Source organism: Notamacropus eugenii, chromosome 3 (genome assembly GCF_028372415.1).
Source record: "Notamacropus eugenii isolate mMacEug1 chromosome 3, mMacEug1.pri_v2, whole genome shotgun sequence".
NCBI lineage: Eukaryota > Metazoa > Chordata > Mammalia > Diprotodontia > Macropodidae > Notamacropus > Notamacropus eugenii.
Window position 1 is genome coordinate 312610759 of NC_092874.1, and position 24951 is coordinate 312635709.

Here is a 24951-nt window from a genome sequence, read left to right on the forward strand (position 1 = left end):
ACCCTGTTTGCCTCCATTTCTTCAGCTGTAAAATGAGCTGGAAAAGAAAATGGCAAACCACTGCAGTATCTCTGCCAAGAAAAATCCAAGTGGGGTCACAGAGGCAGACTGAAAAGCAAAGAACCATCTATAGGATCAAATATAAACTCTACTCTTCAACTTTAAATCCCTTCACAACCTGCCTCCATATCATCTTTCTAGGCCACACTCTGAGAGGCAGCCAAACGCTCCTTCTCTTTGCTCCTCATATGAAGACCCTCTTATCTCCTTTCCCTTATCTCTCTTTACGCTGGTCATCCTCCATGTATGTAAGGTACTTCCTCTTCACCTCTAGCTCGTAGAACCCCACTTTTCCTTTGACATGCAACTCAAGAAGCCTTCTAAAATACTAGAAGCTTTCCCCAACCTCCCCAATGACTAATGCTCTCCTTCCCAAACTACCTAGGATTTAACTATATTTATTTGCCTTCATTCTCTTTATTTCTATCCCGTATGTCATTATATATATAAATATATGTGTATACCTGTGCTTTTTTTCTCCCCCATTCTAATGTAAGCCCCTTGCAAGAAGGGATTGCATCAGTCTTGGAATTTGATTCCTGACGCCTCACACAGTAGGCACTTAATAAATGCTTCTTAGTTACATACGTGTAGATATTCATAACCAGATCCCAGCTCACCATAAGTCTTCAGACTTACTCTCTTAGATAGCTTTTCAGACAGAATGGATAAAATGTTACATCTTAGAATCTAGCTTGGAAGATGGATTTACACCTTTTTGTCCTTTCCCTTATCCAGCTTCTCCCACTACCAGCCACCAATGTATATGAAAAATTTCCCAGTCTATGGTTTCAATTGCAACCTGAGAGACAGTGAGCTGTGGTGGAAAGTGCTGGATTTGAAGTCAGAGGACCAGGTTCACATCCTGTTTCCACTACAGGATAGCTGGAATAATTTGGGGCAAATCTCTTCTTCCCTCTGGGTCTCAACTTCCTCCTCTGTAGAATGAGGTGGCTATATTTTGATGACTAAAATCCCTTCCAGCTCTGAGAATCCTTTCATGATCACCAGAGAGAAAGGAGCTACTTCTTACGTTGCCTCCCTTTTCTACAAGAGCAGTGAGTGTCTGTCATGTCCAACTGTCGCTGCTGTTTTACGTACCATTCCGATTCTGGTTCACACTTCCCAGGAAAATTGTGCTTCCCTCTCACAGAGCACATTGTGTATTTGACAGCTTCTCACAATACTCTACACATGTTTCATTGGTCTGTCTCTAATGCTATACATGCTTACTCTAATGAGAAAAAAAGGGAAGCGACTCTAGGAAAAATTTTCATTTTGAACTAAGCAATGTATTGTTTTCCCATGTAATCATCCTTAACCTCAGGAAGAAGAGAAATCATTGTCATTTGGTGAACTCATGTGATGTCGGGGAGCCTTGCTTGTTCATTGGGTGTTTTGCCCAATATCCCAGCTTCAACCATGCCCAGACACTGTCCTTATATGAGCATCTTCCCTTGGTGTCACCTCCAGATGAGTTCTCATATAAAGTTGTCTCTGAAAATGATCTTCACCTGTGCTATCAGATATCCAAAGGACTTTGTCTTGGTGTGTAACCCATAACAGACAGAAAGACCAAGGTATTTCCTGACTTCCTTTCCACCAAATTAAGTCAATTATTTTTTTAACCTGTGGAATCCTGTCTTTTAAGCGATTTCTGGAAACAGGCAATGAAAGCTGTCTGTTATGTAGCTCCTGTTTGCCTATCCCTATAGAGTTAAAATTGCTGAATTTGACAGTATAACAATGAACCTGATTAAGAACGTGTAAAAACAAGTTTCTTGAATTACTGCTCAGTTCCTTATCTTTGTGTCTTTTGCTATGATATTGTAGAGCTTGGATCATATGGAAAACTAAAATATTATGACACAATGACTGAGGAAGGTAAGAATAATTTTAGAATTGTTTGCTCTGGCTTTTTTTTTTTTCATTTTGGAGTGTCTGCTGCTCATCCATATGTTTGTTATATTAATTTTTTTCTTGCATGACTTCAGTACCATCGTGTGGGATACTATGAACTTCTATTTGCATTTTTGTCTTGTTTTTGCCACTGCGTTTCTTTGAAAGTAGAGGCATGCGGTATCATGGGTGACCATTTTATTTCATCTAAATAAGCTAACCACTATTGACAAAGATGCCCATAGAATTGTTATATGTGTTTAATATGAACATGGGTACAAGGGATTTTTGTTCTACATGCTCTCAACCTCAGATGGCAATAAATATATTCATCCATGCACAATCATCCTCCTTTTGGTGCAGTCACTGAGGAAAGGAATATATGATATGTGTGTGCTTTGTGTATGCAGTGGGAGGAAATCAACTCACAGAAAAGTTTGCATGTCAAGCTCCTTGCCAGACACTTCACCAGGTAGAGATATTCTTTTTATTTGCTATTGTCATCGTCAAGTGGTTTTTATTTACCATGGATGGGCCAGGCACTAACCCAGAGCACTATATGGGACACAGCATCAGCTTCCTAAAATAAATTTGTTATCTATAATCAATCTGGAGTTTGAGGTTCCTTGTAACCCCTCACCCCTTCTCTTAAAAAAAAAAAAGACATATTTGTGATTTTTAAAAATGACATGGAGTGGGGTCCCTAATGTTCATAGCAATCTTGAAAAAAACCAAAGATGGTCTATTCAGAAAATCAGCAAGCCATTTAAATGACAACTTAAGAAAAAATAGGAAGAAATGTGATGCTAATCCTGCCTTGTTTCTGGTGTCCTTGATTGCTGTGGTTTTCAAGAGACCTCCCAACTATTTTGCATGCAGAACTCACATTTTGGAGCAGTTGGGAAGAAGAAGCATATTTGCTATCTTCTAATGTCTGTCCTTCTGGCTTTCCACACCATGTTGACGCGGCCATATTTAGTCCTCAGTCCTTTCTTTGGTTTTGCCCTCATGTAATTTAGCGCATTTCTCAATGATGTTTTCGAAAGCAGCAGTCTGCCATTAGGATACGCACCTAGATAAAACCTTAGTTCAAGCATCCTGCTTCCAGCTCCATTAAATGTACCTGCTCAAAACTGGGAAGTTTGAGGAAGTTAGAACCAAGTAAGTGTCCTAAAAAATGGGAGAAAGGAAAGAGAACTTGGAGCAAGGCTAAGTATGTAAGACTGAGGAGACCCTGGGTTTAGCCCATCTTCAAATACCAGTATAATTTAGTAACCTTGGATAAGTCATATCCTATCTCTGGACCTCACGTTCATCTAGATGATGAAAGGGTTGAGTGAGATGGCTCCTCTACAATCCTTTCCACTTACAATATTCTATGAGCCAAGAAAGAAGAGAAATCGATTTTTATAAAGAAGGGTTCTCTACCTAGTCCCTTTTTTCTTTCCTTCTTTTTAGACATTTGGGTTCCCCTTTTCTAGTGGCTCCAAGAAAAGATTCCCTTTTGTGGAATAGTCTCTCTCTCTCTCTCTCTCTCTCTCTCACACACACACACACACACACACACACACACAAACACAAACACACACACACATTCTGCTTTTTCTTTCTCTCTTTTCTTAACTAACCCTCTACCATCTGTTATGAACTTGGTAATACAAATTCTCTCATCAGAGTTATTTTCATCCCTCTCATACTCTCCTTTCCTTCCTTCTTTGTAAACATTAACAGCTCCAGCACTGGATTCAGCCAATCTTCTGCTGGCTGTCTTCTGTTTTTCTCACTACACAGACTAACAAAAATGAAAAGAAGGAAATAGTTTAAAAAGTTAGTTCAAGCATAGAAGGTGACTGGCAGAAAGTAATATATTTCTCATGACAGGAAGAAATCAAATTAAGATATCTAGAGTGAACCAGAGCTGGTCTTTGGCAAAATCATATAGTTACTTTCCCCTTCAACACATTCCCTCTAATGTTGTTTCTTTTAATGTTTTTCTCCTAGAGGTCTGACATATTCACTCCCAGTATGCCCCGCTCACGACTAACATGTTAGCTGTTATACAGATTAAAGTACTAATACTCCTGAAACCTTTTTAACAGGCAATTCTAAAAAAGATCAAAAAGCCTTCAAGAGCCAAAGAAAATCATACCACATAGGCAGTTCCCTCTGATCCAAACCCATGTGATGTTATTCATTGTAACAAGAGCACAGCATGATTATAGAGCTCAGAATTACCAGTACAGTGCCCAACTCGAGCTTTCTTCTGATTCTTGAATTTCAGACTAATCTTGGACATGTGGAGATTGTCCTGTCCTTTCTCTGCTTGAAAATCTTCCATGGTTCCCCATTACTTACTCATCAATCAACAAGTCTTTATTAAGCACCTACTGTGTGCTAAGTCTAGAGATACAAAGACAGTTCCTGCTCTCACAGTCTAGTGGAGGAAATAACATGAAAACAACAATATACAAACAAGATATATACAGGACAAATTAGAGATAACAGAGAGAAGGCTGTTAACATTAAGGATGATTAGAAAGGCTAACATAGAAGATGGGATTTTAGCTGGCACTTGAAGGGAACCAGGAAAAGCAAAGAGCAAAGGTGAGGAGGGGGGAATATTCCAGGCCTGGGAAACAACCAGTGAAGAGTCTGGAGTCTGGAGATGAGATATCTTGTTTGAGGAGAATCAAGGTGGCCAGTATCACTGGATCACAGAATACTAAAGTTGAAGGGAATTATAAAGACCAGAAAGGTAGGAGGTGATTAGGTTATGAAGGACTTTGCATGCCAAACAATTTTCCATTTTATCCTGGAGGTGATGGGGAGTCATTTAACAAACAGGAGTGGGTGTGGTAGGGCAAGATAGTCAATTCGCTGCTTTAAGAAGATTAATTTGAGAGCTGAGTGGCAGGTGGACTGCCGTGGGTAAGGACTAGAGGCAGGGAAACCAACCAAGAAGTTACCAGATAAAGTTCTTGCTCTTTTTCACAGTGTATAAGACCTTCCTCAGGCTTATAGGACCCTACTTTCCCATGCTCTAAAAAATTAATATGCAAGCAACTTATAATAAGCTTCAGGGTTATTTTTCCCCACTTAGAAGAATTGATAGGTAATGTCTGGCAAGACTCTGAATAAGAGAAGCTCATTTTACACTTAAAAATAAAAGTTCCACATTGCCTATTTCTTTCCTTTAGACACTAAATTACCCTATCTTTCCCTCTTCTTCTCCTGGGATACATTATAGTTATGGCATAGTGTGATGGGAAGAACACTGCATTTGAAGCCAGAAAACCTGAGTTCAACACCATTTACCTCTACCAACTCCCAACAATTTCCATCTAGAAATTTATAGCTATGTATACCTTGCAATTTCCAAGGATTCTTCTTAGCAACTCCCGAGGAAAGGAGTAAACGCCAAACTAACTGCTTTCTTTTCCACAGGTGCCAATGTAAAATCCAAGGATGTGTGGGAGGACAAAAACTTTTAAATAGCGAATGTAAACAACGTTTGAGGACAGTGAGAGATTTAAAGTGATTTTATCACAAAATGAATTAACCTTTTCTAATGCAAATAATTATCACCTAATTTATCTGTTTTGTAAATCTGGATCAGGTTGTCATTAAGCAGGGCACATCATGTGTGCCCCTAATTTTTAAGTTAAATGACAGGGCTGTTACTACTGTGTAGACTATATAATATCCAACCCCGCATGCCCCTTCCTAACTCAGAGACAATTGGTATCAGTCCAAAAGTCTGCAGAGACAAGCAAGGTAACTTTCCAACTTCCAGTATCAGAGCAGTGCCTTAGTGTGCACAAAGAGGACTTCCAACATTGCTCTAGGTTTCATTTGTTTATAATGTAGCTCATTCAATGTAATTCGCCATACCCAGAGGACTCTTCTGTTAACCTGAACAGATGTCCACTTAACTACCAACTACAAATGTAATTGAGCTGTTTTCATCAGATTGACTGGTCACTAACTGTATACAACTGTATATAAATGGAGTCTTCCAATAAGCTGTCTATGGGGCTAACTCTGAGGGAACAGTCAATTGCAAATTTATCTGGGTATTTAACTAGACTGTAGGCACAATGGATAGAGAGTTGACTTCAAACCAAGAACTCCTGCTTTGGAGACACATTGGTAGTGTGACCCTGGGAGAATTGTAACCTCTCAGGGCTCTAGGTCAGAGGTGTCAAACACAAGGCCTACTATGAACTGCATCACATTTCTAGTGCAGCCGAACTGGATTAAAATAGAAGTGGGAAATATTTAACAAAATCAATAAAATTACAATAAAGTATGTTAATATATGGTTTTCTGTGTCACTAGGCAGCCAGTCAATATGCTATCTGTATGTATAATTTAGTGGTCCTCTTTCTGTTTGAGTTTGACACCATTGCTCTAGAACAGGGTTTTTAACATTTTGGGGGGTCACGGACCCCTTTGGCAGTCTGGTGAAACTGATGGGCCCCTTTTAAAATAGTGTTTTTAAATGCAGGAAATAAAATACAGAAGATTGTCAAGGAAACCAATTATATTGAAATAGTTAACAAATAAATACATGTCAGACTACATATTAAGAACCTCTGCTGTAAGACTGGAAGTTTCAGTTAAGGTGCCACCTTCCTTACCCAGGACTTCTCTATACTGTACCTAAGAAATCTTGGGTCCATGCCTTACCCTTGTTAGCTAAAGTGTCTAATGAAAGGTAACTCTCTCAGTTCTGTCAATATGCCCAAACAACCACATGCAAAAACCCAGCCCCAAACTATTACCTTTCTGTTATCAGTCTCAGAGATATTTTTTAATAAGAATCCCCTCAAGATTTTCAAACCTCATTGTACCATTTTTTTCTTTTTATCACCAAGGATAAAAACAGTCAGCAGTGAGAACAGAAAAATTGGCTCCCATAAGTGGAAGAAAGGAAGGAAGGAAGGAGGAAGGAAAGAAAGAAGGGAAGGAAGGAAGGAAAGAAGGAAGGAAGAAACTTTGCTTATACAGAAACAGTTGACAGCAGGTTGTAAAGGACTGGAACTTTTCCCAGGAGTTTTAGAAGTGAAAATGTAAAATTGCCATTGAAATCAAATTGGAGCACTATCATTATAAATTACTAGAATATTTCTTCCTGCAAATCTTTCCTTAAAAGGGGGGGGGGGGAGTATGGAGAAGGGAAGAAAGTAGAAATTAATCTAACAAGGGACTGACATTTTAAATTAAGCTCAGTAAATTTTACTTCTAGTTGATGAAGTTCTGCTTAAATCTGAAATTAATTGAACCCTGCCATCTAAGCTCTCAGTCACACTTAATTGAGAAGTCTAGACATGCATTGAAATGACAGCACATAGTTGGTGATTGTTTCTGTCTTCAAAAATATAGGAACTAGACTGGTGCTAAATCTTTTTATAAACCCATATTTTCAGATACATGCTTGCTTTAGTCTAATGCTGAGGGCAGAAAGCTTTACCCTATTAACATATTAAGCTAACCTGCAATATCCCCAAGGAAAACTACATGCTCATAATAAGAGGCTTGTACTAGATAACCTTTAAATGTCCTTCCAAACTTTAAGACCTATAATTCTTTGATTCTATTAGTATATCATAAAAGATAATAGTATCAAATGAGGACAGCCTGTTTTAGTAGAGAGAGGATGGTCAAGAAGTCAAATGAGAGGGATATGAGTCCTAGTTTCTACGTTTGCTAGCCATGGAACAATGGACTTAACTTTTGACTTAAGTGTTCTCATCCATAAAATAGGAAAATAAAGCTTCTACTCCTTACCTCACAGAGTTATTGTTATGAAGATCAAATGGAATAATTTATGTAAGGTACTTTGTTAAACTTAAAACCTGTATTTCAATTAAATTCAGCAAACATTTATTCAGCATATTCTCATATGCATTGTGCCAAACTCTGGGAATATAAAGACCAAAAGAAAAAATAGGTGGAAGGACAGGAGATTATTTTCAGAGAGGACAGTTTCTGAATTCAAAATCAAGATGGTTCCATAGTATCTAGTGAGCTCTAGAGTAGGACCTTCACATTGGATGGAGGAGGTAAAGAAAACGTACAGCTGGGGTCAGGAACTACATGTGGCCTCCTAGGCCTTCAAGTGCAACCCTTTGATTCAATCCAGACTTCACAGAACAAATCCCCTTAATAAAAGGATTTGTTCCGTAAAACTTGGATTCAGTCAAAAAGCCACAACCAAGGACCTAGAAGGCTACTTGTAGCCTTGAGGCCACAGGTTCCCCAGCCTGTAAAGCATAGGAATTGAGGAATTGTTGAATAAGCAGCTCGAGGTGTTTGAGAAGATATCAATAGGTATATCTATTTATTTACAAAGTAGCAGAGAGGTCAAGCAGAACAGGACTGAGAGAAAAGGCTATTGCGTTTAGTTAGGAGCTCATTGGTTATCCTGGAGACAACAGTGTCAATGTTGAGATCAGAAAACTAATTGTGAAATATCAAGAGACAGAGACGGTGATGGGCGGATGAATTTCAAGGACAGATGAAAGATAGATGGTACATGATAGGTGAATTAGATAATAGATGCGTTAGGTGAGTGGGTGACGGAGCATTTTAAAGCACTAATTATACGTCAGGTCAGTGCTGGGAAAACAAATGAAAACAAGCGAGATATTCCCTTTCTCCGAGGAGCCTACCCATTCTAAAAGGGAAAGGCAACACACAGGGGAAGCCAAAATAAGGGACTGTATGAACACAGCGGGAGGCAGCTAGGTGGCTCAGTGGATAGAACACTGGGTTGGCATCCAGAAGACCTGAGTTCAAATCTGTCCTCAGATAGTTACTAGCTGTGTGGCCCTGGGAAAGTCACTTAACTTCTGTTTACCTTAATATCCTGGAGAAGGAAATGGCAAATCACTCCAGTATCTTTCCCCATGAACAGCATCCGTGTGCTATGGTCCACAGGGACATAAAGAGTCAGACATGACTGAATGACAGAATAACAACATAAGCACAGTGGCATGCTGGAGAGATGACCAGGAAGTGACATGAAGGCTTGGTTTGGAACAAGATGAGGCGAGATCCTACCTATCAGAAGTCAGAGTCTAAGGCCCCTGAGGGGAGGAAGTAGGATGGCTATGGCTGGAGAGGCAGTGGAGAGTTGAAGTGGAGGCCTGGAAAAGACAGAGTAAAAACTCGCCTAACAGAGTCCAAGTTGGTTCCAAAGGCAAAGACCAAGGGAGGACATAGAAATGATGACTAGAAGAAAGGTGGCATAGTTTGGAACTAGTGAACAGGAGGATAGACAACTCTTTCTAGGAGATTGTCTGAGAAAAAGCAAAGTCAAGCAAACATTTTGTAAGGATAAACATGTTTATAGAAAGGAAGGAGTCAATGGATTAGGAGATACTGATGATAAGAGGAAGCAAGGGCTCCTGGAGGAGCTGGAAAGAGATGGAATTAAGGAACCAAGAGGAAAAGTGCAAAGGTCAACCTTGGCAAGGTCAAAGGCCACTTCTCCTTAGAGACGAGAGCAAAGAGAGAACAGAAAATAACTAAGAGGGGCTTGGGAATGTAGAGGAGTGAGGAGAAGGACCTCATGGTGATTGGCCTCTATTTTTAACATTTAGCATGCCCTTATAAAGAGCTTAATATGCACTCCGCTCTGGAATTACAAAGAAACACAAAAGCATTCTCTGTTCTCAAAAAGTTCACATGTGAATGGAGGTGACAGCATTTTAGGTACATGTCAGATATATACAGACCAAATGGAAAGTAATCTGAGAGGGAAGACACTAAGATCTGGGGGCACCTGGAAAGACCTCCTGCAGATGGTAGGACTTGAGAGGAGTCTTAAAGGAAGCTAGGAAAACAAAGAACAGAGCCTGCCAAGCATGAGAGACAGCCAGTGAAAAGACCTGAATATGGCAGGTGCAATGTCATGTTCAAGGAACTACAAGTAGGTCAGTGTGCTCAGAGGGGAATAAAGCGTAAGAAAAAACATAGTGTAAGAAAAGTTAGGAAGATAGGAATCATTCGGGTTATTAAGAGTTGTCAATGCCAGAGAAATTTCTATTTGTTCCTAGAGGTAACAGGGAGCCACTAAGCAGGGGTTGTTGCCAAGGTCAGATCTGTACTTTAGGAAGATCACTTTGGTAACTAAGTGGAGAATGGAATATGGAGGGAAGAGATTTGAGGCAGAAAAACAAGCCATTACAATGCTCCTGGCAAGAGGTGATTAAGGCCTCAATCAGAGCTCTAGCAATTTGAGAGAAGGAAAGGGTAACATATACTAAACATGTTGGGAAGGGATAAATGACAAGATTTAACAATATATCAGATACGTGGAATAAGTGAGAGTGGAGTCAGGAATAATCCCAAAATTATGAACCTGTTCTCTCAACAATGATAGAGAAAAGTTTAGGAGAAGGGAGGGTTGCAGGGGAAAGATAATGAGTTCTGTTTTAGATGTGTTGAGTTTGAGATACCTATGAGACATTCAGTTCAAGATTTCCAAGAGGCAACTGGTGATGTGTGACTATAAATCAGAAGAGAGACGAGGGTGGAATACATAAATCTGGGCATCACCTCCCTACAGAGGACTATTGAACTCAAGGGAGCTATTGAAATTACCCAGCGAAATAGCCTACAGCCAAAAGAGAAGAGAGTCTGGAACAAAGTTTTTTAGGTTCTTTGCTGAGAGGGTGAGAGGAGGAAACGTATATGAGGGAAATATGAAGAATATGATAGAGAGTCAATTAGGAAAGCCTCAAAGGAGTCAAGTCAGCAAAAGTCTCATCAAACAAATCCACAAGCATTCATTTAGGGTTTTCCCTATGCTAAGGGCTTGTTGGGAATACAGCTATAAGAAGAAATAAAGATACTCCTAACCCTCAGAGAGTTTATATTCAAATAGGGGAAGACAACAAGTAACACAAAACTGAAAGGAGAATAGAATGGAAGTGAAAATACCCTAGTGAGTGGGGACCATTGTAGAGAAAATCTGAGAGCCCAAAGTGCAGCATAGAGAGGAATGAAGACATGGCTGGCCTGGGAGTTGTACTTAAAATGGAGTTTTGGGGGGAAGTAGTTGATCAAAGGGAGAAACCAGTTGGAGAAAGAGTATTTCCAGTCTGTGAAGTGAGCTCAGTATCAAGAGATTTCTGGGCCATTGTAAAGAAAGTCCTGGAGAGTCAGGAGTGCAACCTGGAGTGAAATAAAGGACTGCCATACTTCAATAAAGACCCATTTGAGATTATTACAAAAATTTGTAGTAAACCCAGTTGGCAAGGTAGCATGACTTTTTCCATGGTCACTTAGAAGCAACTTACTAAGACCCGAAGAGTTTAAGTAACAGAAGTCTGTGGTATAGTAAGCTCTTCCTGGTGATGAGTCAAGGTATTCAAGGCTAGCTTATAAAGGATGGTTGAACTTGAACAAGAATCTGCATTGGATGATATAGATGGACAGTATGGGGTTAAATGTACAAGGAGTCTCAGATTATCACTACCCACTGCAAAGCAGACCACAGCCCTACTGCTCATTTACCAATGCCCTGTTGTCCCCAAATCCTACTCTCTGGTGGTTCTCATTTAGCAACTCACGAACTCCTTGGGAGTTTACAATGATGCTCCAAAGACTTCCCGTTAAAACTTCTTGAATGATACTGTGAGCAGCAAACAATACTATGTATGGTATATTCAGTCACCCTGGGAGTTCACAACACATTTTTGTTGTCACTGTTAAAAGGGTTCAATGAACAAAAAGTGCTGGGAACAACTGCATCTACTCCAGTGTCTCATCCTGGCATGGACTCTTGATAGCTATCTCAATGGAGCATAAGCTCTAGCAGGTTCTACTAAACTGGAAACATTTCCAACCTCAGCCTTTGTATCTGTCACCTTCAGGTTAGCCTAGCAAATGGTTTTCCACACGGGGATGTTTTCCTTTTCTTTTTAGCCATAGTAAATCATGAGTACCCTCCATTAACGTATCGAAGTTACACTCTGTGTCAGGGAAGGGAGCACCCACATTCAAATCCCAACATTTATTGAGTTTCTACTTTGTCTAAGTCATATGCTTGGGTGGAGGTATCCAAAGACAAAAAAAAATGAAGCTGTTCCTGCCCTCAGACAACCTAAAACCTCCAGTGTGGGGGTGGGGATATAAGAGATATACATAAGGAAATAGATAAAAAGCTTCCAATTGTCCTTGTGGATAATGTGATAAAGAGACAATCAGGGAAGGTCTGTGTGGCAGAGATAGCCAATTGGAGAACAGATCATAAATTTGCAATGAACCCAATCAATACAGTTGCTCCTTTAGCATTTAGCTGCATGTGAGGAAGACCAGAGAAAGCAAGTAGTAAGACTAACGCAGTGGCAGGGTTTTGGTGAAGTATGATTGAAAATAGGATAATAGAGAAAATAATTTGAAGTTGTCTCCTGAAATACTGGAACAAGATCTCCAAGGAAGGGAAGTCATTTCAGAGAAAGGTTATCACCTGAGGGAACAGAGAGGGATAAAGTGACTGGAGGTCATGACTAGGGTAGAAAAAAAATGTTTTTAGGAGAAATAAGGAAGAAGAGGCGGTAGAAGCATATAAGGTTGTGCTTGGAGACAGTAATGTTGGAATTTGGAATCATGGAGGAAAAGCAGTTATTGATGATGCTTAGACAAAGGGCCAGCAACTGAAGAGGAGTGAAAATGGAAGTCATCGCACTGTGTTGTGGTTTTTGTTGCTGTCCAATTCTTTCAGTTGTGCCCAACTTTTCATGACCCCATTTGGCATTTTCTTTGCAAAGGTTCACCATTTCCTACTCCAGCTCATTTTACAGCAGTTTGGGAGTCTGATAACTATGATACCATGGTGCTCAAGGAGCTTTAGTGAAGCGATGGATATTTTAAAGCATTGATGAAGTTTATTTTTTTTAATAGCAAAGTAGGGCCCATATATTATGGAATAATACAAAAAAGGTCATGTTGTCTAAACAGAATTTTCAGAGTACAGATATGTGACACAACCCGTTTGCATAGAACTGTCCAAGTTACTAGCTTTGTTAAATTGTATTAAAGTATGTTCTTGTTTTTGTTTTTCTGTTTCTAGGGGAGGAATTTTGGATAATGGGATATAGAAAAGGTAGAATCTTGGAAAACCTAGAAAGTGTTCTTGCTTTGATAAATTGCTTTAGAATCTTTCTTTTTCTCAGATACCTATGAAACCCAAGAGGGTGGGTGGTACAAGTTAAGATAGGGTGTGACAGTGACTAACACAAATTTCTCTGAATCAGACTTGAGAATAAATCAAATCTGTGTTCTGACCTTTTTCCTGTGGATAATGTGAGTTATTTATATGGTGCATGGAATCAGAAAGGCCAGAACAGTTTCTTTGAAAATTGTCAATTTGAGCAAAGATAATGGTAATCAACTAATAAACGATATTCTTCCAGCGATGCTGTATGTCTGCAAGTTATGAACTACTTGAATCTCCAAAGAATTTAAAGTTAGTGTCACCCAAAAGGAGTTGGAGAGGCACATACTTGGCCTGAATAGACTTCAATGCATCACCCCAAGATTTGTATGAAAGAGGTGGTATAAATGATGTCATCAGAGAGATGTGTGAATAGAAAATAGATGGACAAGTCGTATAGTAAGAGCAAGAGATAACATATAGATAGGATAGAGAGATGATAGAGAGAAATAGAGATATAGAGAGGGATAATAAAAATGGATGGATGGATGGATGGGGGGATGGTTGGAGAGGAAGAGAGAGAGAGAGATCTTAAAAGATAGATAAAAGTATTTCACCAGATACTGCACCAAGTGCTGCGTATACAAATAGAAGTAAAAAGCAAGGAGCTCTTTATTCTAATGGAGAAAGAAAACATATTTTAAAAAGAGAGCTGGAAAGCAAGGAGAAAGGAGGAATATCCAGGGGACAAGATGGAAAAGTCCAGAGAATCAACAGGTGAGCTAAGAGAGAATCAAACATGGATGGTTTGGGCTCTTAAAGAAATAGTGGTTCCAGGCAGGAACTCACCAATCAAAGGAGGGGCTGCAGTAGTGAAGGCATCTTCAGGGTGAGAAGGCTGCTAGAGGAGGAGCACCTGGATCCAAATCACAGATTCACTTAAGTAGTCAAGTGTTTCTATTCTGAATCTTCATATAATGAATGCCACTCATGAAATACAATATATGGTTAAACTCTAGATTTTTAGAAAGATGCAGGGAAGAAATATAAATCCTTTTGGGTAATATTCTCAAGGTTGCATTTATTTTTCTTTTAAACTACTGTCACATTAAGAAACTTTTAAAAAATTGATAGAAAATAAAAGGCGCAAGGAAGGAAAATTATATTCAATAAAACTATTTTCAAGTTTTCTATAATATTGCCTACTCTCTCCCCCATAAAGAAATAAAAATATAATGGTAAGTCTTGCTCCCCAAGCTTTATCTCAGAGATTCCTGGGCACTTTTTTGCTTTTTTGTGTGTGTGCCTGTCAATCAGTGTTTCTTAGTGCGTGAAATGTATTGGGGCAGCAGGGAGCTAATCTGATTGCCAACCTAAAGAGTTTCTTTTGTAATACTGCCTATTACAGGTTCAATGGTGAAGAAGTGAGGGAATTTTTAGGGTTTATTTTAATTAATTAACAGCAGGGCAGAAGCCAAATCCATTTCCTTTGAGTGAAAAGGCTATCAAAAGGTTATTATGTGCTACAGTTCGGGGTAGTCTGTTTTATGTCAAAGCAATTTGGTCTAGGATCCTGATCTTAATTTGTTTCTTCAGTCCCTGCATTTTCAGTCTCTGGTTTTGTACTTTGATTTTTCCCCTCTAGGACGGGGCTCTTAGCCTTTTTGTGGGGGTCATACACCCCCTTTGGCATTCTGATAAAGCCTGTGAACCCCTTCTCAGAATAATGTCATATTGACTATATTCACAATTAAGGAAAATGCTAAGTTTCAGTCAGAGGTTATTGAAAATAAAGATATCATTTTTTCCCCATACAAGCTCATGGGCCCCGTTAAATCTGTCCCCAGATCCATCTGAGTTGAGAAAGTCCTGCTAAAATAACAAACACTCCCCCAACTGCAACACCCTTTTTGACTTCTGAGACATGATCATTATTTATTCCTGAATGAGGCATGAGAGTGATGTGCTATATTCCAAGTTGTGATCTGATCTCCATTATATTAGACGTTTTCCAAAGGTGATTGTTGTTCAGTTGTTTTCAGTTGCGCATGGCTCTTTGTGACCCCATTTGGGACTTTTTTTGGCAAAGATACTGGAGTGGTTTGCCATTTACTTCTCTAGCTCATTTCACAGATGAGGAAACTGAGGCAAATAGGGTTGAGTGATTTGCCCAGGTCACACAGCTGAACTCAGAAAGATGAGGAGATGAGACCTGGCACACTATCTACTGTGCCATATAGCTGTCCTTTCAAAAGTTTACCTTAAAATATTTTTAATCACTTATCTTTCCCAAGAGTGTCCAAAAATCACCTCGAGTCATAGGGTCTATACCTCAAAGTGACATAGCATCTATTTCAACTCCTCAGTTTACAGAGAAAAAGAACTGAGGCTCAGAGAGGTTAATCAGCTTGCTCACGGTCACACTGATGGTGTTAAGTACAAAACAAGGATCCCAACCCAGATTTCTTGACTCCAAGTTCCATACTACTTTCCACTGACCTAGATAATAACTCAAAATCATGACCTAGAAAGGACATGTAAGCTAGTCATCTTCTTCTAGGTGGCAATACAAACAGTTAAATATCTCTCTTGTTTTAAGAGAAGAATTTTCATGTATCATTAGCTTCAATGAGTAACCAACTCTCAGCATAGAACATTCTTCCCCAGAGTTAACCAGACATCCATCCTGTTAAATGAACTCTTCTCTTAATCTGTCCTCACTCGGGATAATAAACAACTACTCACTTCCAGTTTTAAGATTATGAATCTTGATCTTAAAAACACATATAATGTAATGGAGTACTATTGTGCCATAAGAAATGATGAACAAGAAGACTTCAGAGAGGCCTGGAAGGACTTATATGACCTGATGCTGAGTGAAAGGAGCAGAACCAGGAGAACTTTATGCACAGCAACAACCACAGTGTGTGAGAGTTTTTTCTGGTAGACTTAGATTTTTGTAATAACACAAGAACTTCTGAAAAAAAAAAAAAAATCCCAATGGTGGACCTCAAGGCAAAAAGCCTTCCACACTCAGAGAGAGAAATATGGAAGTCACTCACATAATGTAGCAGATCATGTTTGTGTATGTGTATCTGTTTGTGTATCATGTTCTGATTTGTTATACGGATTCTTTCATTTATCTTAGTCTGACTACACAGCATGACGATAGTGAAAATATACTCAATAGGAAAGTTTATGTAGAATCTATACAGAATTGTATGCAGTCGTGGGGAGGGAGGGAGGTAGTGGGGGGTGGGTGGGGAGGGATAAAATCGCAATTGTATGGCAGTGATTGTTAAACATTAAAAAAAATAAAAAAATTAATAAAAAAAAAAAACACATATAACAGGTTCTCATGTTCTAGAGCTATTAGAGCCACCCTTTTTATTGACTTCCATAGATTCTTCTGGGACAGCTAAGTGATGCAGTGGATAGAGCACTGGATTTGAAATCAGGAAGACTCATCTTCATGAGTTCAGATACTTACTAGTTGTGTGACTATGGGCAGGTCACTCAAATCTGTTTGCCTCAGTCTAATCTGTTAAATGGGTTAGAGAATGGCAAACCATTCCAGCATCTCTGCCAAGAAAACCCCAAATGGGGTCACAAAGAGTCAGACATGATTGAAATAACTCAACTTGTTCAACTCATAGATTCTTACTCTGGAAAAGGACAGAGTTGAACTAGATGATGTCAAATATTCTAAGATTCCATGATTGTGAGCGTGCCTTGCAGATGTAGCCATTTGGAACTGGCCTAGCTCAAACTGGAACAAAGGAAATACCACAAGTCTTACCAGTTATAGGATTTAAAGATAATATGGTCTTAGGGGATTTTAGATCTGCTGGGAATTAAATTCATGTCCTATTTGTCCTCGGAAAAAAATGTATAACAATTTCTTACCAAATCCATCTAGCTCTGTCCCTTGGTCCACTCCCTTCTCTACTTTAACCTTTTCAACCTTGGAATAAGCTAAGGATAGATTAGATATTCTCTTTCTCAATCACATGGAAATATTGGGATGTTACTGGAAAGAAGAGGGGAGTTCAGGAGTGGAAGACTTCAGAGAGATCTATATCGTTTTTGTGAATTGCTGTTCTAGTATGCCCAAGTATATTTTTATAATCTCCTGCCCTGGTTCTATCATCAGCTTCTATGCTGCCTTCCCAGGAGGGCTGATCTTACATTTCCATAGTATTTAAGGAGATCATGTGAGTGAAGCTGGAAACAGACTTGTAAGTCAATTTTGGGGCATTCTTCTTTGAGTGGGGCTTGGCTTCCAGAAGGTAGGGGAACAGAAGAGTAATGCTACTGAGGATCCCAGTGTTACCTACCCACCTCTCCTGCACCTTTGCACCCACCAACAATCAATAACAACTACTCCTAACAATCTAAAGAGGACATCTCTTCCTGGGAGCCAGGAATCGCTCAAATCACTATATGGATCTAGGAAAACTAGCTGGTCTGGTTGTTTGGTTCAGTCTACTAATGAGTGCCTTCAGCCAAAGAATAACAAAAGCATATTTGAAGGTAACTTCTATTAAAAGTTCTGTTAAGTGTGCTTTTAAGTTTTTACAAGGTTTCGTCATCTTATGTTTCATTTTCTGGAGCTAGTGTTAGGTTACTATTTCATACTTCCAAAAGGGAGAACAGAAGCTTTCAATGAGCTTGACTTCAATAACTGGCATTATTTAGAATATATTATTAAAGAAATGGTCATTGATTATCTTGAAAAGGCAGCATTGATCACAAAGCTTCCATATGACTTCATCAAAAATAAATCAATCCATACTAAATTTATTTCTTCTTTTGATAGAATTATTAAATGGGTAGATTGGGATATGCTATAGATTAAAAATGTACTTAGATTTTAACTAAGTATTTGATGTGATTCTTAAGGAAAAGATGGAGAGATGTGCATCTAGGCAATAGAACCATTAGATAGCCCAACAGTCAAATCCAATCAATCAAGTGTTTATTAATTACCTATGAGTAGTCATTATTGGTTCCAGGTGAACTTGGAAGTCTGTGTTTGATTCTGTATTATTTAACAGTTTTACCACTGAATTTTCCTGACCATTAAAACAATAAGAAAAAATATGGCTTCCATTTGGGGAAAAAACTCTGAACTTTTCAAACAATAAATTGGTGATCACAATGAGAAATGGACAACAGAAATGCCAACTCTAATAATCCAGGCTTAAACTATATAAACTAATTGCCATCACAAGAAGACCAGAAGGGTCCAGAAAGCACCTTAGTAAACATCTGGGTTACTTGCAAAACAGCAAAAAATGGTTACCAAAAGCCACACCAGGTTAGATTATAAACCCATTTGGAAATATCTTATGAAGAATGATAGGCAGATATGAGCACTATTGTCTCACAAAGCAGAGAAAGATAGTGGAGGATAAAATGAGCTTAAAGAAAGTTTGGTATGCTATCCCACTAAGCAAAGTCACCCTGAGACATTCAAAAATAAAAAAAGGAGAACAATAAACAAGAAAAATGGGAAAGATGGATAAAAAGAAAACTTTTTCAAATTGTTTTCCCCATCAAGTACAGTGGGACTTCCATACTTGTACCTTAACATCGCAGCCACCTATGTGCTAATATCAGAGGTGGAAGTACCACTAAACAGAATACGGAGCAAGTATATAAGAAGCAAATCCATGTTGGAAGTAAAACCATTGTAAGGGAATTGTGAGAACAATATGCAAGCAGCATGAAGGAGGAGAATATTGTGTCAAGAGTATGGAAAGAAAATTCAGACTGTATTAAGACTGAAATAACTAATATTTCATTAATAACCAACCTGTATGCTCACTCTTTAATCTATAAAAGTAATTATGAAAGTCATGTATCAATGAATCTAGGGTATCCTTTATGAAGGTGTTTTGTGGGCACAAGGAGGCTTCCTCAAGTGATATTCCATATTGGATCTTGTCTTTATAATTTCACAATTAACTGAAAGATGTAGAAAATAGACGGTTCCGTTGTGTGTACTGTTTGTTGATTATGAAAAAGCATTTGTTTCAATAGAACAAAAGTTTAACTCTTACAAGACTTTTTTACAAGATGTCTCTCATCCATACCTAAGATAGTTCACAATTCCTTGGAAGATATAACAATAGAAATAACCCTGATAAATAGTACTTTGATAATAAACATCAGGTGAGTTAGGAAATAGGGAACTGTATACTCACCAAAGGTGTTTATTTCAGTTCAATAATGTTTTTATGACAATTGGAGAGTTTACCTTTGAAGATCAGTATGGCTCCAATTTGTCTCTAACTGATCAATTGATTATATTGTGTCTCTACCCCCATCTCAGGGCAAGAAGTTTGCCATTTCTGCAAATATGACATAATTATGTCCCTCCGGGATCTACTTCAGACTCTCTGAACTTCTTTTTCCCCCATGACCCAATAACCTTCTCATCCTGGAAGATCACTCCACCCCTGCAGGCCCATCTTCTGAGCAGTCAATCTCTCTAGGAACCTCCATGTTAAGGAAAGTTCCCAGGCCAGCTTTGTTCATTCCACTTCCTACTCTCTCCTCCTCCCACCCCACCCCCAGCTTTTCAGCTTCCTTTTACATGTTAGCTTCCCTCATTAAAATGTAAGTTCCTTTAGGATAGAGACTGACTTTTTCATTGTGTTTTTATTCCTAGCACTCAGGACTGGTACCTGACACATAATGAGTGCTTAATTTTTTTTTTAAGAAGCTGCTAGGTGGCTCAGTGGATGGAACCATAGGTCTGGAGTCAGGCATACCTGAAATCAAATCCAGCCATAGATACTTACTTGCTGTCTGACCCTGGAGAAGTCATTTCAAGTCTTTCAGCCTCAGTTTCCTCATCTGTAAAATAAGGATAATAATAGCACTTACTTCACAGGGTTGTTGTTAGGATCGAATCAATATAAAGAACATTGCAAACCTTAAAGTGCTATATAAATACTAGCAATTTTTTTTACTTGATTATACAGGATATAATATTGCAGTGCCAGTTAATTCTGTTGCCATGGTGACCACCATCAAAGCTCAGACAAAACATTGGGCCCCAGTGTCTCTAACCAGGACACCCACTTCACTACAAAGCAGGTTCAGAACTGGGCCCACCATCACATTTTCTGGGTTTTCTATATCCCATAACATCCACAGGCAGCTGGCATTATTGAACATCGAAGTGAAATTTTAAAACAGTAGTTTTGTCATCATGTCCCTCCTTATCAGCATTGGGTGTCCCATTTCCCGAAATTTTTGATAAATCAGTGCTACTACCCTAAGAAGGATAAAGTGCTACTACCCTAAGACAATTCCAGCTGTTCCTTGGATCCAGCCTCCAGGTAGACTGGCCTAATAAAGATAAGTGACTCTTAACTCTAATCCCCATTGACTCTCCCCAACCCTTTCTTATTCCAAACCCCACAAATCATCTGGGTCTGATAGTTTTTACCCCCTTGGAAGGATCTTTAAAGTCTGGAAAATGATTCCGGTTTCCTTTAATCTCCCCTAGTCTGAATACCTCCTTTTTAGAAAGAGTCTGGCGGACCAAGGGATTAAAATATAGGAAGATGCTTTGCTTTTCAATGATACAGAGGAAGTGAAATTTTTTATACAAATATGAGAAAGATGCTGTATAAACTGTACTTTTTAGAATATATTGTTTTATGTTTTTGTTTTTATTACTTGTATTAAACTATTCCTCCAATAATGCTTAGATTAGAGTACTTCCTCACCTCATAAATGTTTTTAAATTGTTTTAGTGAAGAAAGTTGTACTAGAAAGTTGTCACCAAAGGGTTGAAAATGAGCAGCACCTCTTTTATATCAACTGATTTGTCATTAAATAGATGGGGGACCATTCCTGAAATTATCAATACTTTGCTGCCTAAGGCAAAACACACCTACTATGAGAAATTGGTCTCAATTAAACAGAATTCCCATTTCTCTTAAGGAACATCTTTCTGGCCTGTTTTTCTGATTTTCTTGCACAGTGAATGCAGAGGCAGAGAGGAGCAATGTCTTACTTAAATTCAGCCAAGAATCATATATTTTTAAGTCTTGCTATGAGTAAAAAATTTTTCATATTCAATGTCCTTGGAGGTCTCAATCTCTTTGATCCATGCCTGAATTGCCAAGAAAGATCTGGCCCAAAATAGGGAGGTTTGTCTTAGTAGATAGCAATTCCTCTGAAAAATATCTGGGGATTTTGACTGAGCAATAAGCTCATATTAGTCCACACGACGATAGGAAAGTTAAGAAAGCAGATGCAGTCAAGGCACAGCATCCATGAATAAGAATATAATAGTCCTGCTGGTATATTCTGCCCTAATCAGACCCTGTCTGGGATACTGTGTTCAGTTCTAGGAGAGGGTATCCAGAAGAGGGCAAGCATGGTCCGGTCAAGTCAATAAACCTCTATTAAGCACCTCTCATGCGTTGGGTGGAGGATTTCAGTTTATGTCATATCAGTTAAAGGAACTGGAGATGTTTAGCCTAAAAGAAAGAAGCTTTGGGTAGAGATGAGGGAGAGGGAGGCACCGTAATTGCTGGCCTCAAGTATCTGGAAGAAAGATTAGATTTCTTCTGCTTGGTCCTAAAGGAGCAGAACTAGGCACAAGAAGTTGCCCAAAGGCAAGTTAGGGCTTAATATAACTACCCAGGGCTCCAGGCAAGATTAGATTTAGAATTTTAGCAAGTATCTGGAACCCCACTCCTATGGAAACTACAATTATTCTGCCCTGTCCTCTGTCTTTTCCTTCTCTATCTTCTCCTTCAATTCACAGTTTATTAATCAATCAATAACTCTTCACCTAGTGCCTATTATGTGCCAGGCATTGTGGATATAAGTACAAATAACCAAACAACCCCTACTTGTAATGAAAACTAATATATGCAAAACACTTGCTAGGCTTTGCAAGGTCAGAAAAATTAAATGATACTGGCCTTGCTTTCATGGGGGATATAAGACCTGTACAACTAGCTGTGAGAGGAAATAGGAAATGGTTCATTCAAGAGAGTTGCAAAAAAAGGGAATCCTAAAAGGATAAAGGGACTCAAGCAGGGATCAGGGAAGACTTCTTGGAGTAGATGGTATTTAAAGGAGGAGATGGGTGGGGAAAGATATGTTAGCTATTGAGAATATATAAGCAAAGGCAAAGAAATAGTAAAAAGTGAGGTGGACTGTATATGGAGGAAGAGACAGGGTAGACTCAAATGTAGATGACATGGAAAGGAAGAGAAGGGAGTCTGCATGAAGCAGCCTAAGATCTTACATTATAGGCTAAGGACTTTGGTCATTTTTAGGTGGTTTAGTTGGTTGGTGATTGTTGTCCTTTGTTCTCAAAGAGGATCAAAATGACATCACCATGATAAACTCAAGTTTCAATATGTCTGACTGTGGCTGATCAGATCAACACAAGCTCAAATGCTCTATACCAGGTTGGGCACAAATAGTCCATGTAGGTGAATTCTCTAAATCTTCATATCCTGTGTTTCCTTTGTGCTGTCTCAATTGTGCTTTGCTCAAAGAGCATAGCACTCTCTCTGATGTGGGCATGCCATGCTGAGTGGTCCTGTGCCAGTGTCTCCCATGTCACACAATCAATTCCAAGGTTCTTGAGAGAGACCTTGAGAGTGTCCTTGTATTGATTCTTCTGACCACCATGTGAACACTTGCCCTGTGTGAGTTCTCCATAAAATAGTCTTTAAAAAAAAGACTATTTTCAGGTAGACAATAAAGAACCGAAGCACTTTGAATGAAGGAATGACAAGATCAGATCTATGCTTCAAGAAGATTGGTCAATTTCTGAACTGATTGTTCCACAGGCCTGGACTGCATTTCCTTCTTTCTTCTGCCACATAAAGTCCCCCTTTTTCTTTATGATATATCTCAGGTACCATCTTCTGCATGAAGCTTTTCCTAATCCTCCAACTTCTAGCACTCTCTGTTCCAAGCTACTTGTAGTTAACTTTTTAGGATAAAAATAAAAATTAAACTATCCTAGGCTTTATTTGTTCTCATGTTTGTCCATTTCTTTTTGCTTGATAATTACACATTGACTGTGACACCAACAGAAATTACTGGTCCAGGTCCAGGTCCGTGATTGTACCTCTTTTTAAAACTGAATTTTCATTAGCATTTATTGGTAACACTTTCCCAAGAGAGCTCATCACTGTTCCACATCTCTTGCTGGCCTCAGGTGAATGATTCCATTGCCTCCCTCAGCAAACAGTGTCTCCAACTTCCTTCCTAGACATTAGTCATCAGCCCTGCATTGCAGGGGTTTCAGTCTTCTAAATTCTGTGAAAAATGTATCCTTTTTTTGAGTTGGAAGCTTTGATGCAAGCTCCTGCTTCATTTAGAAACTGCAGACTGTCATTAAACTCATTTATATGGTCATTTTTAAAGGAGAAGTCAAATCAAAGAACCAGGATGCTTGACTTACCTTCCTGTCCATTGTCATTTGCCCCTATAATAATATAGTTTGATTCGAGGGACGCTCTTCTTGTGATCCAGCTGTCTTCAGTCAGGCTTCAGTTAAGCCTCAGCCACAGTATTTAAAATAAGGGTTAGGGGAGAAGTTACAAATGCTTGATGCTTTTACTGGTTTTACAGTCAATTCAAAAGACCTTAAGAAAACCAGGCCTTTTATTTATGTCCCTAACGGTCTGAGAAAGTTGGGTAAAGAATCCATGAGAAGAGCAAGGGAAGAAAGAAGGTTATTTGTATACATTGACATGGCCTTCTACGAAGGCAGGAAAAAGCAATCCCTGATGGACTATACAGTGCAACTGCAAGGAAGCCGACTCTGCTTCTGAATCCTTTGCCATGATCCTCTTCCTCCTCATTCTCTTTCTCCCTCACACTCTTTCTTCTCTACCTCCTTTCTCTCTTTCTTTAGGACGTTTCAGAGAAAAGGCTTCCATACTTCACAAAATTGCCAAGAAGAAATGCCAGGTGGATGATAATGAAAGGCATAATGGGACTGCCAACCATATGGGTGAGTGCAAGAGAACACATTGACTTGAGTTTCTTAGAATCCTATTTAAATATTGAATGTAGCCCCAGTGTGTGGCAGTGGATATCCGAACCTTTACAAGTGTCGCAACTAAGTCTAGGGATATAAATTTCCATCTGTCTTTGTATGAGCATGAGGTAAAAGAGTCAAAAATGTCCAAAATGCCCTCTGAATAACTCAGAGAGATGCCTCAGGAATCCTGGTAGAAGCCTGAGATGAGATTTCAATTCAATTTCATTCAACAAGCATTTTCTCCAGCCATCCCCCATGCCTGAATTGTTCTCCTCTATTTCCACCTCTTGGTTCTCCAGGGTTCCTTTCAGTCCCAGTTAAAACACCACCATCTAAGCCTTTCCCAAACCTTCTTAATTTTTATGCCTTCCCTCTTTTAATGGTTACCTATTTACCCTATCTGTAGCTTGTTTAAAAATATGGTTCACAAAATTTATAGGATTTGCCTATCTGTAAATTTACAAAATTTACAATTTTTACAAATATAAATTTTACCATATTTATAAAAATCATTTGTGTATTGTCTCCCCCGTTAGACTGTGAGGTCCTTGAGGTCAGGGTTTTTTGACTTTTTGTATCCCCAGTCCAGTTCAGTTTTGGGAGCACAGTAGATACTAGATAAATGTTTGTTGACTGACATATTAGATGCCTACATTGTGGAAGGAACTGTGGCAAGCACTGAGGATACAAAGACAAAAGTTTGACAGCCCTGCCCTCAGGGAGCTTCTACAGAGGGGAAACAACATGTATATAGATGAGTCCAAACAAAATCTTTACAAAGTAA

At 38.9% G+C, this 24951-nt stretch overlaps 1 protein-coding gene across 4 annotated transcripts in view; it reads left to right on the top strand.

Moving 5' to 3' along the window:
- Positions 1 to 24951, top strand: part of SLC24A2 (solute carrier family 24 member 2) — a 318354-nt gene that overhangs the window by 210551 nt on the left and 82852 nt on the right. For 3 of the 4 annotated variants that reach the window (XM_072596682.1, XM_072596681.1, XM_072596683.1), the window contains 2 exons: positions 1894 to 1944; positions 24039 to 24137. In XM_072596682.1, coding sequence (XP_072452783.1) covers positions 1894 to 1944; positions 24039 to 24137 — 150 coding nt within the window. The remainder of the gene's footprint in view (positions 1 to 1893; positions 1945 to 24038; positions 24138 to 24951) is intronic. The other variant, XM_072596684.1, reaches the window with a different exon arrangement.